This window comes from Lytechinus variegatus, chromosome 2 (genome assembly GCF_018143015.1).
Source record: "Lytechinus variegatus isolate NC3 chromosome 2, Lvar_3.0, whole genome shotgun sequence".
Lineage (NCBI taxonomy): Eukaryota > Metazoa > Echinodermata > Echinoidea > Temnopleuroida > Toxopneustidae > Lytechinus > Lytechinus variegatus.
Genome location: NC_054741.1, coordinates 75,987,570 through 76,001,764, shown reverse-complemented (window position 1 = coordinate 76,001,764; position 14,195 = coordinate 75,987,570). Strand labels below are relative to the sequence as shown.

The window sequence follows — 14,195 nt, the reverse complement described above, 5'->3', positions numbered from 1 at the left end:
AATTTAGCTAGTAAAATTGATTTGAAGATATCTTTTACCTATTTAACCTGTTTCTTTGCCCAAACCACTTTGAGGAGTGCATTGCGCCACACCCCACTCCCCCACACACCGAGGCCATCGGGACGATATTTGCTTTACACTGGGATGTGATTTACATGAAATGGCTTAGGCTTGATTTTCATTTTGTTAATCATTGTCAAGCTTGGAAAAAGTGTGGAGAAACAAGTATTAAATAAAAAAATGAAATGTAAACCCACTTTAAATGATAAAAACTTAGTGAAAAAGTGCTAGAGATGTCTGATATAAACTTTGGTTCAGATTTAGTTATGTCCTCAGATCCAGCAGGCACAAAAAGGGTAAAAGTTGTGTATACTAAGTGATAAATTTCAATTTGGGTGGCAAATTGTTAGAAAATGCTTGAATGTATCCGTTTTATTTTAATTGACTAAAAGTGCAAGGGAAATGTATGAAAAATGTTTCGCAGGGTAAGTTTGATTTCACCCTTTCCCCTTGATACAGCGTACAAACGGGCATTTCTGCGCAAACAGATTTCTGCGAGCTTTACAAAAATGGACAGTGCTCACTCAAGTGTAACATTCTGTCAAAACTTTTACTTTCGTTGGATAGATGAGACCCAAACCCAGGATTGTATGTGAAAAAATTACCCACATGTTGTATATTTTTTAATTCCCAGGGCTTTTTCAAAGTGTAAACTTTTTTTGATACGCACTGTATAATATACACAATGCATGAAATTCAAATTTTGTATGGTTCCTGATGACTTAATTTCGTTTTCTATTCATGATCGGATGTGAAGTGATTTGTCTATTGATATACAAAAGGTACAGTGGAAACCATTTTGAATTTTCTGAGAAAATGACATTTCATTGATTTTTTACCATTCGCTATGTAGAAATGCTGCTCGCATATGACGTCACAAATCAAATAATTGAAACTTTTTAATTATTAGATGAATTTTTCTTAAACCTTCGGCAATATTTTTTTCTATTTTTTCAATAAAATTTTTGTCAGGGTGAACTTCCTCTTTATTAGGCTGCACATTCAGACCCTTAATGCGAAGTGTATGGTTTGCACAGCACACTACTTACTCCCCCCCCCCTCGCTGTCTACCCCTCTCATGCTTCCCTCCCTCGCTCTTTCATCTGCAAACTTTCTTCCTCACTCTCTTTCACCATCTCGTTCGTCTCTATATTCCATTCTCTCGAAGCCCCACCCCTCTACCCCACCATGTAAATAATTTGCCAAAAGGGTCATGTGAACAACATAGCCCATGTGTCAAAAATAATACTAAAGGGCAAATCCACCCAAACAAAAATTAGATTTGAATAAGTAAAAGCATATTTTTATGCTGAAAATTTTGTCAAAATCGGGCGTGAAATAATAAAGTTCTGATATTAACGAAATTCGCTCATTTTTCACAAAAATGTTACACACGGCGATATGCAAATGAGAATAGATATTACTAATTCTTTTGTATTTTGTTGTTTAATTATACAAAATATTATTTTTGCAGACTTGACAATATAACAACTCTTCATCAAAATCACAAAATTTGTAACACTACATGGCAATTCAACACTTCCAGGGAGGAATCAACTTCAGCTCACATTAATTTACAGAGAATTGAATTTTTCATATTCATATAGTAAAACACAAAGGAAATGGTGAGTGAGTGATGACGTCATTAATTCTCTATTTACATATCGGCGAGGATGTGCAGACAAATGTTTTGTAAAATTAGGTGACTTTCAATTTATTTGAATCTGGTTTTGATAAAAATTTCAGCTTTGTGTTTGTTGGATTTTTCTACATTTATTCAAATCAATATTTTATTGGGGTGCACAACTCACTTTTCCTTTAAAAGTTGCAAGTGAAATTTTGAATTCATTCAAATGATTTTTGAAATGGATTTTGGCATAGCAATGACAAGATATTACATTTCATCCCTTTTAATCCCCCTTCTGTTTCCTTTTCTTAGGGGGTAATTATTACCCCTATTTAAATGCCTTGTCTTTTCTACCTCTTTCTGCCACTTTTAATCCTCCCCTTCCCCTTGATTTTTATTTCATTTAAATTTTTTTTTTTTAAATACCAACTTACCAAAAAATACTACAATTAAAACCTGCATTCCTTATTGATGTCAAGTTTTACAAGCCAAATGAAAGCTCTTCAGTATCATAACGGCTCGTTTTCTCTCTCCAACCTTCTCCCCCCCCCTCAACCCAAAAGCAGTCACCATCTTAAATATGTCACTCTAAATTCATAGCCATAAGTTAAGTGTCAGTTTGTTATGGCTGGGCAACAAGATAGCATGAACTGTTCATCATTGCCAACAAAATTTACTTTCTCCCCAATTAACATGAACATAGGCGATCAGAAGTGTCACAACTAAACTGTTATCATTCACTTCTTGATTTTCATCTCCTCTCTCTTAGAATGTCTCTCAGAAGCACTTTCTATGATGGTGTTAAATCATTATTTGGTAAGCAAAATGATTAACTGTCATCATTTACAAAAGATAGATCACTTTAATTATACGAAAATATATAAAATCATATACTACATCTTCATTATAATACTCCTAAATGGTTCATGAAAACTATTTGTCTTTTTTTAGAGCATGTACACAATATTTTCTGATACATTGAGTGCACAGATGAAGTCATTTTCAATTTTAAGAAAAAATAACATTCATGGACTTTGTCACATGATATACATGTATGATGGAGCCGCTAGCATATATCACAAAGTTAATCTTTAAAATCCATAAATCTGACATTTTTTTCACATAACTCTTAGTGAAAGCGCTTCAAAAACATTTGTTAACGTACAAGTGATTTTAACATGAGACTCCTTATATCATCAAACACTCAAGGTTACAGAAGTGTAGTGACTGTTGATAATTTATATAAATGTGAATTTAACAAATGAGAATGTCTAGCATCCTTTTTTTCGTATAGTATTTCTTTTTGTTCATTACAAAAAGGCACATTTAACACTAACATGTTTCTTACCAATTTATTGATTGCACATCAGAACTTACAATTACATCACGTACTAGTAATTTTCAGCTAATTTCATGCTTGAAAAGTGGTTTTAATATAAGATCTCAAAAGATAAAGAAAATACATTTTTAGAAATCAGTTTCTGTTTTGATAAAATGTCAGTAATTATTTCTTAAATAAAGACAACTACTAAAAAAAATCAATATTCAATACATTTCCTAGCGATAGAGATAGCTGCAATGATTTAACAGTTGACAAACAATTTAAGCACATGTTATCTCTAACTATCTTCATATTCAAGATACAAATTCCATTAAAATTGTATTGTATAAGACAACTATGTCTGTTTTTTGCAGTCCTAGCAGTGTAGCTTAAACACAAGAAATATAAAAGATGTCAAATTTTTCAAGATTATATGGAGTTAAATAAAGTAAAGATGAGTTAAAAAATAAAACCAAACTGACTCTGAAACATTAATATTAAAACCTTACCCATTTTAATTTTGCATTATTCTCACTGGTATAATTGACAATAATTGGAGGATGGGGGTAGAGGAGTGTTCTCTTAGGCAGAGTTCTGCCATCAAATGTGAAAATGGAACTTTATGAATCTTCCTGGGTACATGGAGAGACATGTAAATGCAACAAAGAAATTCCAATGCAGGAAGTAATTTTGTACCATAGATTAGTTATAATCAATTTACATGGAATATTATCGATTTGAATATTATCAGTTGTGTACCACAAATAAAGTGATAAAGCTGTTTATTTTTGTGATATAATTTCATACATCATGTATGAACAACAAAACTGTTATTATGCAGGACCTAATCCGATGTAAAAATGAAATATTTAAAAGGCTTATAGATGTCTAATGGTCAAATATCACAGATTTGAAATATACTATAAACATTACAATACATTTCCATGCATTACTGACAATTTACATATTTAGAGAGTCAAAAGGGGCCTAAGCTTTCGATCCTAGCAGAATCTTCTTTGGAGGCAAAATGACATATTTAATACATAATGCAAGTAAATACATTGATTGGTAAATCGCTCTGATAGAAAAAGAATGATAGACTACATTAATAAATTAATAATCAAATATGTAAATTTAAATCACAAAAAATAAGCAAATCAATACGTAAATGCATAGAAAAATAAAATAATAGAATGAAACAAATTAATGAATTATTGACTCTTTGATTTGATAAAAAATAAGTTTGGCTAAGAATGATGTTATTTGAGGGTCATGATGCGTACATGCTGTCTCATCCATGTCAGCCCTTGGTCTTTGAAACGCTGGTTCAAGTGATCGTTGTCTGCTAAAAGCTCGATGGAAAATTTCTCTCCTTGAATAATGAGATGGGAGCAAAAGATGCCAAGTACAGGGTCAGAAAAATATTCAAAAATAAAAAATAAAAAACACAACATTAACAAGCAAATACATAACTCACTATAAAAATGATTTCAGGCATACTCAGAACATCAGAGGGCTAATAATTAAAGCACATAAAGTACACAGTTACACTAAATGGGAGGTTTCATAGCTCCTAGCAGCTTCAATACTGTATTTCTTTTGCTTAGGCAATAGGTCATTGTTGGCTAACAACTTCTCTCCTGAAAAGATTAGGGGAAGGGATAACTTTTGAATATCAATAGGTGAAAAGATATAGATGCAATCAAATGTGCAAATAGATAACACAAAAAGGTTATTACTTAATTATAAGGAGATACATTAAACTCATTAAACACATAGAACTTATCAAAATCTTAAAAATATTGATTGAACACATTATAGAACTTGTCAAAATCTTAAAAATATTGATGAACAAACTTACAAAGGATAAAACAGGAAGATATCTCATTTCCAAACTGTCACCAAATCGATTACAATTTCATTCTTTTACTTCATGGCTTTTAATAGTGCTTGAATATATGGAGGTACCTACTTACAACTACCTCTTTATTAATTGAAAATCTCTTTTTTTTTTACTCTTTCTTTATATTCATTTATTGATAATTAGACACAACCAGGGACAGATAAAGGATTTTTGAATGGGGGGCAAATTTTCTCCTGAGGAAAAATTTTAGAAAAAAAGTGTTTTTACCAAAAATTAAGGGTATTTCATTCAAAGCAAAAAAAAAAAAGTCTTCACTTTCAAAAGGGGGAAGTGGGGAACAGGCCGGCTGTGCCCTGAGCCAATGTTATTTTGTTAGCACATTGTACTGGTAATTGGTCTCAGCCATGTCATGTGACGGACAGAGCTTGGTATAACACAAGAAAGTAAGTGACGAGAATAGTACGATCACTACAATAGCAAAAAAAAAGAAAAGATAATATAAAGAGGTTTTCAAGATTAACAAAGGGACATATTTACAGGTTTATCAACAGTTCAAACAAAAATACAAATGCCGTTAGGCCCTATATATTTTACAATACCTTCCAATTTTTTTTTATACATACTATACACTTACAACAGAGTTAGTACAAGAAATCGTGGATGAAAAAAAGGCACAAATTAAGTTAAAGGTGAGTGCACTGCACAAGTTGACTGAAATGAAATTAGAAAAATGAGAGAAGCATTTACTAGATTCAAACATTCATCAAAGCCAAATTATAAATTTGAAAGATCTAATATTATGTCACATGCGAGTACTATCCCAATATGTCATGCAATATAAAATAAAATGAATTACTATTTTCAAATAAGCAACACAATTGAAAACTTAAATTATTCTTACCATATAACTTTTGTATAACTTCATCAGGCACTGTATTGGGAGTACCTGAAAGAACAATAAAAATCAATTACCATACACATACCCCAAAACAGGTCTCACAATGATATCTATCATTCACCAGGTAGAATTAATGTTACAAATACCAGCAATATGAGCTTGAAAATGCTAGAAAAAATGATGGTACAGAATTAAATGTGAGATTTTGAGGTTTGCACGGCAGTAAGACTGAATGGAGAGTTCTGAGTTACACCATGTAGGTTAGTCCTGAAAAGGACTGTTGGTTATCTTTCTGATAGTAACTCTGAAAAGAACTTCCATTCTTGATATTTTGAGCACATATATTCCTGAAGAGCAAAGCTTATGTGCTTGAAACATCGGGAATAAAAGTTCTTTTAAGAGCTACAATCAGAAGATAACCAAGAGTCCTTCTCAGGACTAACCTACATGGTGTTACCGCAAAACTCTCAATTAACTTTATATATCATAATATTTGAATTAACTTTTGATCAAAAGAGACACCTGCATTGTACTGCTAATCATCATTTTAAATTTGAACTATATAAAACAAAAATACATAACAAGTGGAGCGCCTCTGGCAGTCTTGCCTGCATTACGCAATTCAATATAGCAGCAGAGCGGACTTTGAAAACGACTATACAATAATCATTCACAAAAGACACCTATCATATGATGAAAAAATTCTATATTCACTGACCCTAAATGACATTTGACCTTGATCATATGACCAAAGACTTGTGCAAGACGATCAGTGATAGATCTATAAACTTTCAAAATTATGGTGGCAATTCAACAAATACCCCCAACACGGCCAAAGTTCATTGACCTTGGTCATGTGACCTGAAACTCACGCAGTATGTTCACTGATGCTTGATTATTCTTATGTTCAAGTTTCATGAACTAGATGCATATACTTTCAGTTATGATATTTAAACAAGTGGAACAGCTCTGGCAGTCTCACCTGCATCATGCGATCATTTGCGATTCAATATAGCAGCAGTGCTGACTTTGAAAACTACTATAAAATGATTATTCACAAAAAACACCATATGATACAATAATATGTTCATTGACAAAAAATTAAATTTGACCTAGATACTTGATTACCCCTATATCCATAATTTATTAACTATATTTATAAACTTTGAAAGTTATGATAGCAATCTAATAATTACCTCCAAAATGGCCAAAGTTCATTGACCTTACATGACCTTTGACTTCTGTCATGTGATATGAAACTCAACAGGATCTTGATTACTTTTATGTCCAAGTTTCATGAATCAGATCCATAAACTTTCAAAGTTATGATGGTAATTCAACAGATACCCCCAATTTGGCAAAAGTTCATTGACCCTAAATGACCTTTGATCTTGGTCATGTGACTTGAAAGTCCAGGGGACGTTGCATAAATATTTTTACCTGAGAAAATTCAGGTTGTTTTTACCAAAATTTTTGCCCTGTGTTAAAGTCAATTGCAGAAATCAGACTTGCTGTTGCCACCGCCGTTGGAAAAGCAGCGCCTATGCAGGCGAGACAAAACTTAACATTGGTTAAGATTTCATTTTTAATCCCCCAACATAATCTAAGTTCATTAACCCAAAATGACCTTTGACCTTTTTTATGTGACATGAAACTCAGACAGGATGTTCAGTAATACTTGATTATTCTAATGTCCAAGATTCATTAAACCAGATCCATAAGCTTTCAAAGTTATGTTGGAAATTAACAAATACCCTTAACATGGCCAAAGTTCATTGACCCTAAATGACCTTGGTCATGTGACAATAAAATCTGGCAGGATGTTCAGTAATACTTGATTACCATTATATCCAAGTTTCATGAACTAAGCCCTAATGCTTTCTAAGTTATGATGACATTTCAAAGACTTGATGTTGATGACGCCACTGCTGCCCCCCCCCTTCAGAAATGTGGCACCTATAGTCTCGCTCTGCTATGGAGATGGGACAAAATTGATTATAAATAAAGTAAATTATCAGGAAAGAAATAATTTCAATGTACACAACAAAATTTGTAACAATAATATTAATATTGGACACAGATAATAAATTAATTGTGTGGAGTAGGAAATAAGAATATGACTGGACTCAATATTTTACATGACACAAAACAATCACATTAGAATTATTATATATTTTTTTTAATTACCTGTTGGTTTTTCCTCTAGGCTGTACTCATACACCTCATTCAGAATGCGCCCTCCTGGGGATAGTACTGAGAGAAGGACGTCTGTATATCTAACAATGGGTGAGATTGCAGGAAATCACAAGTCTTTCATGAAATATAAAATATATACAGTGCGTCCCAGAAAAAACGAAACCGAGATTTAGCGATCATTTATCATTACTTAATCATAAATAAAATAGACAAATGACCTACTAATTTAAAGCTTAGAATCTCCTCTTTCATCTGATATTACTTAGATTATTTCTCATTCACGCATGAGTGAGCAAATACAATTTGAAGAAAGTATACCAAAATCTCATTTGGCGGGGGGTATCTGGGTTTCAAAAGGAAAACCACATTTGTGAAAAGTTCAATATTTCTTCTTTAATTTGATACCTAAATTACAGAAAATGGTCGAGAAATAACAAAGTTATGGTCATTTGAAATAAGGCTTGAATTTCAATAATTTCATAAAATGAAGAGGTTCTCCAGGCTGGCTTTCAAACTCACTCGACACTTCGTTTTGTTGACGATCAGCCATGCATTAAATCTATTGTTCACCATGCGAAAGCTTCTGTGGGAAACCGGTGAAAACACATTTATCTCATGAAATTATGGAAATACAAGCCTTATTTTAAATGACCAGAACTTTTTTATTTCTTGACCATTTTCTGTAATTGAGGTACCAAATTAAAGAGCAGATATTGAACTTTTCAAAAATGTGGTTTTCTTTTTGAAACCCAGATACCCCCCTCCAAATGAGTTTTTGGTATCCTTTCTTCAAATTGTTTTTGCTCACTCATGCGTGAATAAGAAATAATCTAAGTAATATCAGATGAAAGAGGAGATTCTCAGCTTTAAATTGGTAGGTCATTTGTCTATTGTTTTTGTGATTAAGTTATGATAAATGATCGCTAAATCTCGGTTTCGTTTATTCTGGGACGCACTGTACATATACAATACAAGTCTTATGCAGCTATGGTACACACTTAAACCAGTATTAATGTGTCAAATCAAGTCATTTTGTCATATTTTGGGAATGACTTTCATAGAGTGAGGTAATTATGGTTCCAAGGACGGTGAAACACAACAAGCCTGAATTTGAAGCCAGATATTTCTAGCTATTCTCAAGTAAAATACTCTGCTGGTGAAACGTATAAACCTTTTTTTAGTGTTATGTAGTTTGTAAGCTTTTGGTTCGTATAACATTTGCAATTTCACTTGTGTCTGGCTGAGGTCTTTAAATGCACAAATCATAAAAAAAATTATATCGAATAATGAATAAATTATATGTTCAAATTAAATAACGATGATAAATGATGGCGACAGCAATGATAAAAATAACAATGTTGATAATGATGACAATTTTGGTGTTGATAATGATATTAACTCCTGACTTACTGCTGTCGTGATGAGGGATCAACAGCAACAAGAGAACCTCGGTCCCAAATAGCATCAAACTGACCTGCAAAATCTCTGTATTTCCAAAGAGGGTGCAACTGAGAAACTGTAATTCCTCACATCAATATCTCTATTCTACATACCCACTGTAATCTATATATCTATCATTAACCTGTTAGAATCAAGAAAACAATATGACCGTGTGCAGTTTGATCTTGGCCTTCCAACACAAAAGACTTTGTATTGCAAATATGATAGAACACTTTAAAAAGTTTCTGGTCAATGTTTCAAAGTACACATGTAATAATGATTATGATTGGCTATCACCATTTTGTAATTGATTTCAAACATTTGTGTAATGGGTTTCCATCTAGATAAGGATACAGCTAACATATATGTACAATAATTATCTTTATTATACCACCAACAAATAAATCACATATTCCACAAAAATGTACTTACTTGGAGAATTTAAAGAAGTCACACAGGTATATTTTTATCTTCTTATCTTCATTCTGTAGGAATAAGTGAATTGTAACAATGGCATGTTAAATAAGAGAATGTTAAATAGTTCATATGTATGGAAGAACTAAAAACAGTTGACATTATTTAATCAGGGTATACTTCCATTTGCTCATGAACAAAAAGCTAAGCAGGCATTGTACAATAACTTTTAAATGTTATCATCGCTGAGTGATCAACGTGTATATAGTGGGGCATATTATGAATGAAGTGCTTTGTAATATTAGGAAAAGAAACTAATCAATAAATTCGATTGAAACAAAGAGTACTTAACCCTAATGATTTTCATTTCATTTTGAGAATTTTTTTTAGATACCTAGAATGATTTCTTGGTCATTTTTTTTTTTACTTCCCTTGAAAGGTGGACTGTTCAACAGGTATTTTATAAATTTTAGTGATTGGATAATAGAAAGCATTGGACAAATATTATATCGTGACATTTTCAGCCTTTTCCATACTACTTGTGAAGTGCTTCAATATCAAAAAAGAGAAAACATCCTCTTGTGAGCATGCTGGTATTGGCAGTTTCACAAAGAATGGAAGCTTTTACAAACCAAACACCCATTAAAGAAACAGGAGAGGATGTATCCCACTGCTGCCACCAAATGTTTCATGGGTCACTATGACATGCCAACAAAATCACCACATCTTACTGCTCTACATGTAAGTTAATTGGACATTATATCTCACTTTTTACTTGTTTTGTGACTTCAATGAAACCAAATACCCCCATCTAAAGTCTTCATACTAAAGCACACATCACACTTGTTGTGATGTACATCATCAAAGCCCCCCCCCCTCTGTAATACCCCGGGGTAAAAAAACCCCACCCTTACCTCAAATAGTTTGCCATCTTTTATCCCAGGGATGTCACTTTCTTTGTAGGATAGATCTTGTTCTTGAAAGAATTCCATGACAGCTTGGAGAACACCTTCTACTCCAACAACCTCATGACCTTCTTCAGCAAGCCTGAATCACCAAGTAAATAAATTGTTATAAAAAATTGCTAGATGTCAAGCAACTGTCCTCTTTGTACACTGAAAATAAACCGTAAATCTTATCTTTTTGCTCATTCTAAAGAAAACTCTTTGTCCATGAAATATTTTAAGAAACGTCCTCCCATATATGTACAAGAGTGATTTCAAATAATGTAGGTTTCATTGCCAACAGGAGGTCCACATCAGATATCTCAACATTAAAATGCTAATAACTTTCAAGAGTACTATTTCTCCAATTTCCCTTCAACTTTCATTTTATTGTTTCTTTGATTTTTTTGTTATCACACGAGCTTGCGTTTCCAGGGTTTTATTATCGTTCAATACATATATAACAAAAAATATGTAATGACATATCAACCGCACTATACCGTTAACATCAGGATACCGATAAAAAGAACCGATAATGAACAAATAATTAAAAGATAATCATTGGTATCACCTACCATCTCATATCCAATGTTTTCCCACATAGTGGCACAAGCACGCGACTAGGCTTCTTCACCAGGAGCTTGCTCTGAAACTCTAGCAATGACCTGAAAGTAAGACATTCATTTCATCAATTATCAATCTATAAAAATCAAATTGATAGAGCCCAAATATTTCAAATTAAAGGATTTTCCTCAAATCTTCACCAAAATTTTGTTTTTTATTATTCTTATATTTTACAACAAACTTTTCTTCAGGATTAACTTCCCCTTAAAGGGAAAAAACACTACACCCCAACTTTTTTTTCAAACCCATGCCATTTCTTTTGTGTTATAAATCAAAACAAAATACACACATGTATAGCATGTTTGCATTTTGAATTGACATTATGATCATATCATTTAATACATATGATTAGGGGATTTAAAAACGAAATTATATCAACTGTTTAAATATACACATGCTAAAAAAAGAGATTCTTCCTTTTCATGAAAACAATGATAGGCCCAACTAGTAGGATGGAAGGGGGGGTCCTCTATTAATAAATGGGAGGAATCAAGTATTACTTGTGAACATATGTCCGGTGGAACGATGTTCTGCCCTTCGTCCATCCTTCTGACCAATATTCTAGTTTAGGCATCTCACCTGCTGTAGAATGTTAGAAATACATATTATTAAAGAAGTAACCAATGCATTGATGCATAATTTCTCTGTTATATAAATTATCACAATCAGGTTTTTTTTCCCTGCACATTATGTAGAGCTCCATATTCTAGATTTAATATCATTCGAAGTATGGATCTGCAGCTGGTTATTTGGTATGCAGAGTCCAAGGACAATAAAGGCATGCGGTAGGGACCAATATTACATGTTGTATGGCCATAATCTTTCATGTTTATTAGTTCTAGGGCATATTCTCTTTTGCAAGATTTTAAGAGCGTTCCAGGACACTCCACTTTCATAATATTTAATGCGCAGTATCGGCCGTTCCGAGTAGACAGGAATAACCGTCGTTTCTGGGGATTTATTCAACAATTTCTGACATTTTACTATGGTGAGTGGAGCCAACGTAGTTCAGCGGAACAACCAAAAATACAAAGACCGAAGCTTTTGGTCTAGTTCCGAGGAAACTTTAAGCTGTGGGGGTGGGGGCCGGGGGGCCCCGCAGACTGCCCCCTCCCCCGCTGTGTACATCATATGGCCCATGCATGGGCACATGTCATAGGCCTAACGTACAGGGTCTACAACTACAAACCACACATTGGGTCGAGTGCATCCCCTCCCCCGCTGTTTCAGAGTTTTTTTAAAACCTTTTTTTTTTAGTCCTTGAGCCTCGACCTAAAATGGCCTTAGTCTAGACGTCGAACAGAGAAGATGCCGCGGAGTCAGACGAAGTCTCAGCTGAGGGTGTGCATACCGTACCGTAGACCAAAAGCTTCAGTCTCTGTTATTTTGTGGTTGTTCAGCTGAACTCCGTCGGCTTCACTGAAATAAAAAAAAAAAATGTTAAAAAACTCCTCGAAACAGATATGGCTGCCAGCTGTCTAACCGTACCGTAGACAGGAATAACCGTCGTTTCTGGGGATTTATTCAACAATTTCTGACATTTTACTATAATCCCCATTGTTCATGTATTGGTGAGTGAGCCAACGCAGTTCAGCGGAACAACCAAAATACAGAGACTGAAGCTTTTGGTCTAACCGTACTAATACCGTACCGCCTACCGGGGCAAGACTTTGATGTCCCCTCCACTAAAATTGAAAAAAAAAATATGGATGAGTACCGGTAATTTAGATTATTTAGTTAGGACTAGGAGTGGAAAACTAACGAGTAACGTTGATATACCAACCATACCAAGCTGATGTTGGTCATCGAAACTAGACTAGATCCACTCATCCCGATCATTTTGATTAAAAATACTCACGAAAATTGGTCTCCGTCTCTAGTGCTTGGGTACTACACTAATTGCACACAGATTTGCGCTCGCGCTCTGCGCTGCATGCTTCCCCGGCCGGCCCCATAAATCATGAGCTCGTGCCTGGACGGACGTCCCGCGCCGCAGGGCCTTTGTCGAATATATATTTGGTTTTCCTTTTCTCATCTTTTCTTTTAATCGTTTTCCCCTTCTTTTCTTATTTTTTTTGGTCTCATATTTTCCATTTTGATCCCCCCTTGGTCCACCAGCAATTCCCCTTTTTCTTACTTTATAATTGATTTCCTTAATACATTTTCAGCATGTGACTTATCTGGCTTAGTATGCATTGGGGGGGGGGGGGGGCCGGGGGGCGGAACCCCTAAAATTTGTTTTGATAAACTTTCTTTTTGGCTTGTCAATTTTTTTCCTACGCCCCCTCCCCATTTTCTTTTTTTATTATTTTTTTTTGCTTGTCGATCCAATTACCAGGTATAGTGCATGTCCTTCCCAAAATTGCAGGTTGACCCCCTTAAATCTTTTGGCCCCCGCCGCCAATGTTAGTATTCCACTGCAGAGAAAACAGAAGAGAATTGGATTTGGGGCCTGAATAATCGAGATTGTGGGATTATGAGTCCACCCAAACCCTAAACATGCCGGATAAATACAAAACTATGCATTGTTAGTATAGTATAATGACATATATAAGTTCAGTTTTCGAAGGATATTCTCTTTTAATGTAATTAATGGGCAGTCTACAGGCCATGGGCCAAAATAAAGTTATAAACTCCTTTATACACCTCCCCCATCTCTCCCTCGCTGTCTTTGCCATCCCAACACTCTCCCTAAACCCTTTGCGCCTGCCAGAGCTCCTCACTTCATTATCCTTGTCTTATCTTTTCTTTTCATTAGAGGGATGGTCTAGGCTGGAAATATTTATATCTTAATAAATAGAGTAAGA

General features: G+C 34.1%; 1 protein-coding gene across 3 annotated transcripts; it reads right to left on the bottom strand.

The window, feature by feature from the left end:
• Positions 1–1,942: 1,942 nt before the first annotated feature.
• LOC121409058 (probable thiopurine S-methyltransferase) lies at positions 1,943–13,259 on the bottom strand. 3 transcript variants are annotated; one of them, XM_041600851.1, is made up of 9 exons: positions 13,177–13,259; positions 11,889–11,970; positions 11,340–11,429; positions 10,735–10,867; positions 9,839–9,891; positions 9,377–9,451; positions 7,958–8,046; positions 5,774–5,818; positions 1,943–4,380 (listed from the first exon to the last, which is right to left on the bottom strand). In XM_041600851.1, exons 2-9 carry the CDS (start codon positions 11,960–11,962, stop codon positions 4,268–4,270), a joined length of 672 nt encoding a protein of 223 aa, XP_041456785.1. In that variant the 5' UTR covers positions 11,963–11,970; positions 13,177–13,259; the 3' UTR covers positions 1,943–4,267. The 3 variants fall into 3 exon arrangements, with proteins under 3 accessions (XP_041456785.1, XP_041456786.1, XP_041456787.1); XM_041600852.1 differs by having other exon boundaries at positions 13,172–13,190; XM_041600853.1 differs by lacking the exon at positions 9,377–9,451.
• Between the last annotated feature and the right edge of the window lie 936 nt (positions 13,260–14,195).

Bases quoted from the DNA above. Each gene is read 5' to 3' on its own strand.
- LOC121409058 (XM_041600851.1), bottom strand. From the start codon at position 11,962: ATGCCTAAACTAGAATATTGGTCAGAAGGATGGACGAAGGGCAGAACA. The intron at 10,868-11,339 runs GTAGGTGATACC...TTGGTGATTCAG, and splicing joins AAAACATTGGATATGAGATG to GCTTGCTGAAGAAGGTCATG. The intron at 8,047-9,376 runs GTAAGTCAGGAG...ACCCATTGTTAG, and splicing joins GATCCCTCATCACGACAGCA to ATATACAGACGTCCTTCTCT.